The 3774-nt window shown below is 38.2% G+C and overlaps 1 gene segment (V, D, J or C); it reads left to right on the forward strand.

Annotated features, from left to right (window-relative positions):
• The first annotated feature begins 291 nt into the window (after nucleotides 1–291).
• Nucleotides 292–1520, forward strand: LOC106569052 (T cell receptor alpha variable 19-like). The segment is given in 3 exon segments: nucleotides 292–408; nucleotides 538–1081; nucleotides 1246–1520. Coding segments are annotated over 2 exon segments (414 nt in total).
• The last annotated feature ends 2254 nt before the right edge of the window (nucleotides 1521–3774 follow it).

Below are 3774 nucleotides of genomic sequence, written 5' to 3' on the forward strand. Positions count from 1 at the left end.
AAGGTGAAGAGGCTGTTGACCAGCAGAGTGGACATGTTACTGCCCTTGAAGGAGGACTGGTAACACTAAACTGTAACTACGCTACCAGTAGTACATCTCCTGATATACTCTGGTACATCCAGTTAACTAGGAACTCTCCTCAGTATGTCCTGAGAACAGATCGCTATTCAGAAGGGAGAAATAGCGATGAGTTCCAGAGGAGGTTTGATTTCAGGCTGAATTTTGTAGTGTATGTCACATGATTCTCAATGTTTGACAATGTGCAAAAAGAGGAGGAGAGAAGGACTTCATGGTCTCATCATGGCCTAGTTACATCAGAGTGGTTTTACTCTTCTCCCATTGATCTCACTGTAGCAGACATGGGACCCTGGCTGAGTAATTTACTGATTCTTGCTGCATGTTGTTATGGTATTATAATATTATTTTACTAATTTGTTTACTGCCTTTGCAGTATTAAATTCAAACTTTTTTATTCACTCAATCATGCTGCTTGATTATTTCCTCCCTAATATAAATGTGTATTACATTATTTTCCAGAATGCAGAGGAGAAGACTCAGTCACTCAGCCACCAGGAGATGTGACTACTACTGAGGGAGAACAGGTCACACTGGACTGTCAATTTGATGCAGTTAATACTAATGATCTCAACCTGTTCTGGTACAAGCATGAATTAAATGGCTTCCCAAAGTTCATGTTGGGCCGTTTTCGTTTTGGAAGTAAAAATGCCACTGAGTTCAAGGATAGATTTGATGCCCATCTCGATGCAGACTCCAAGTCAGTCCCCTTGACGATCCAGAGGTTGCAGCTGTCTGACTCTGCTGTGTACTACTGTGCTCTGAGGCCCACTGTGTCAACAGGATATACAGCCTCAATACAAAAACTATTTGATAGTGTGATATAAGACTCTCAGAGAGCCTAGTGGTAGCTCCTCCCCAATGCTTCCTAAGGCAGAGTTAAAGAAGTGGTTTCAAAAGCTTTTGACACATACAAGTGTGTTTGCTCTCTCCTTACCTACACATCTCACAGTAGACATGGAATCTTGGGTGAAGAATATTCTGATTCTTTCTGCATTTTGTTGGGGTATGATACCTTTTTTTTATTTGCTTACTGATATTTCTTTAATTATCCCTTTATGTTGTCATGAAAAATATAGAATGTTGCTCACTCTATATGCTCCCAATAATTTAATGGGTATAAATCATCAAACATCTGTTCTTTTTTCAACGTATATAATTTCTCTTCAGAATGCAGAGGAGACAGAGTGTTACAGCCAAAAGGAGTTGAGACGGCTACCGAAGGAGGACAAATAACACTTGTCTGTCATTATGAAACAGACGATCCAAGTCCATATCTATTCTGGTACAAACAGCAAGCAAACGATTTCCCCAAATATATGCTTATGCGGTTCAAATTTGGAACTGGGGACAATGCTACTGAGTTCAAGGAGAGATTTCATGCTGATCTAGATGCCAACTCCAAATCAGTCCCCTTGACGATCCAGCAGGTGCTGCTGTCTGACTCTGCTGTGTACTACTGTGCTCTGAGGCCCACTGTGACAACAGAAGATACAACCCCTTTACAAAAACATACTGACCTACAGTACACAATGCCAATACACCTGTCTGTACAGTATACAACACCACTTTGAAATTAACCCAGTAACTTTCTCACTACCTCCCTGATACTACCAAGACTAGTGGTAGCAGATGATGATAATCATAGTGATGATGATGATGATTGTAGAGTAAGTCATGTTTTATGCCAATAAAGTTACCTCTTCCAATTCAGCTCTAAATGTCATCTTAGTCCCATAGACTAGACGTAACATAGTAAATGGAAATCCGGGACACTCAAATTACCATGAAATGTTATGTTTGTTATGGTTACATAAGACATAAAGTTACTTAAGGCAAATTCTTAACCCTTTCAGCTAACCATTCCCCTAATCCTAACCTTAACCCTTTAGCCTAACTCCTAACCCCTAATCTAGCTAACATTAGCCAGCTAGCTAACGTTGGTGTCAGCCACCTAGTCACCTACTGTAGCTAACATCAGCCACAACACATTGGAATTCGTAACATATCATACATTTATTAAATTCATAACATATTGTACATTTTGCAAATGAATAACATATTGTATGTTTTCAAATTGTCATCCACAAATTAGTACATAGCATTTGAAATGTAACAAATCATACGAAATGGAGTGGTTTGGATTTACTTTCAGTATAATACGAAATGCTCTGAGACCAGCTGTAAAGGTAGATGTAAGAGACATTAAAATGCCATTACAATATCTCATGGATTAGAAAATAGACCATTGTTTTATTTTTAGAGTTGGCCTAGTAGTGTTACTTAGATGAATTTAGAAAAAGTTACATTATATCCTGTATTGGGTACAGAGTAATGGAAAAGCCAGCATCAACCACAAGTTGGCCACATTACCAAGCTAGTGTTGCTTTCTACTTTAAAATGACTTGTTTACAGTATTTGCTCATCCCCTCTGTTCTGTGCTGCATGGTCTAGGCCTGTGCTGCCACTAAGACAGGAATCAAGCGAGCACACCCATTTCTATATTGTAACATAAATTTGTCTTGCTCTTTGTATCCTATGATAATTATGGGACATTGGCTGTGGACCTCTGTTGTTCTTGCTGCACTTATCTTTGGTAGGATACGGCTCTCACTATCTTTTTCTCAATACCCTGATGTTACTGGAATCCTGACATCTTGTGACCATGGGACTTTAAGATTCTTTCTGCGCAAGGCAAAGTAATTGAGCATCAAAGTTTTCACATTCGAGATCTCAGAACTGTTTAGAATTACTTATTCTTTCACATCCATTAACGTTATCACCTTAAAGATACCTAAAGTGCAGAGTATCAAAATCCTGAGACATTTGTAAGTCAGTTTGTTTAGGGTGTTGCAATTACAAATAGAACCTTACATCTCTGAAATGTCAATCTTGGTTCTATCTGACACTTCTGAATTAGACATGTTCAGTTAAGAAAACTGTAGCTATTTGAATACATAAATAATATAATACTATTTGACCAAGATAGAGTAGTAACACCTCATCAAATACATTAGGAAATGTATTATGATCATCAGGCAAATTACTATCATCACTGAACAACCATGTGACAACATCATTTACTTTAAGACTTCTGACAGTGTTGTTATTTTGCTTGCATGCCATTATTGCTGGCTAGATCAGCTTAGACCATACCTAGAGAGAGATGGCAAAGACGTGTTCTGATTGGTCCGTCTTTATTTGCTCAGGCTTGTGATTGGATTGCAGATAGAACCTTATAGCACCAAGTTGAAATGGGTTTATGCAGATAGAACATCCTAGTTTTATTTTTTTTCACTTAAAATTAACTTTTCAAAGATCTGACTACACAGACCATGAAGAACCATCTAAAGATCAATTAGATATGATGTGACTAACACATTTTCCACAAAAATGTCATATAGAACCTTAAAGTCCCATGGCATTCTTCTTTGTTTCCAGAATGCAGAGCAGCAGACAGTGCTACTCAGTTGAAGAGAGAAGGGACTGCTTATGAAGGAGAAGATGTGTCTCTCAGCTATAAATATAACACCAGTTAATCAGATCCATCTTCTGGTACATTAAATCCACAAATGATTACCCTGAATATGTATTGCAGAAGGATGTAATTGGACCAGGGGGTATTGATGATAGATTCAAGTGGAGATTTGATGCCGATCTCAATTCCATCACCAAATCAGTCCCCTTGATGATCCAGAG

Source organism: Salmo salar, chromosome 14 (genome assembly GCF_965601325.2).
Source record: "Salmo salar chromosome 14, fSalSal1, whole genome shotgun sequence".
Taxonomy (NCBI): Eukaryota; Metazoa; Chordata; class Actinopteri; order Salmoniformes; family Salmonidae; genus Salmo; species Salmo salar.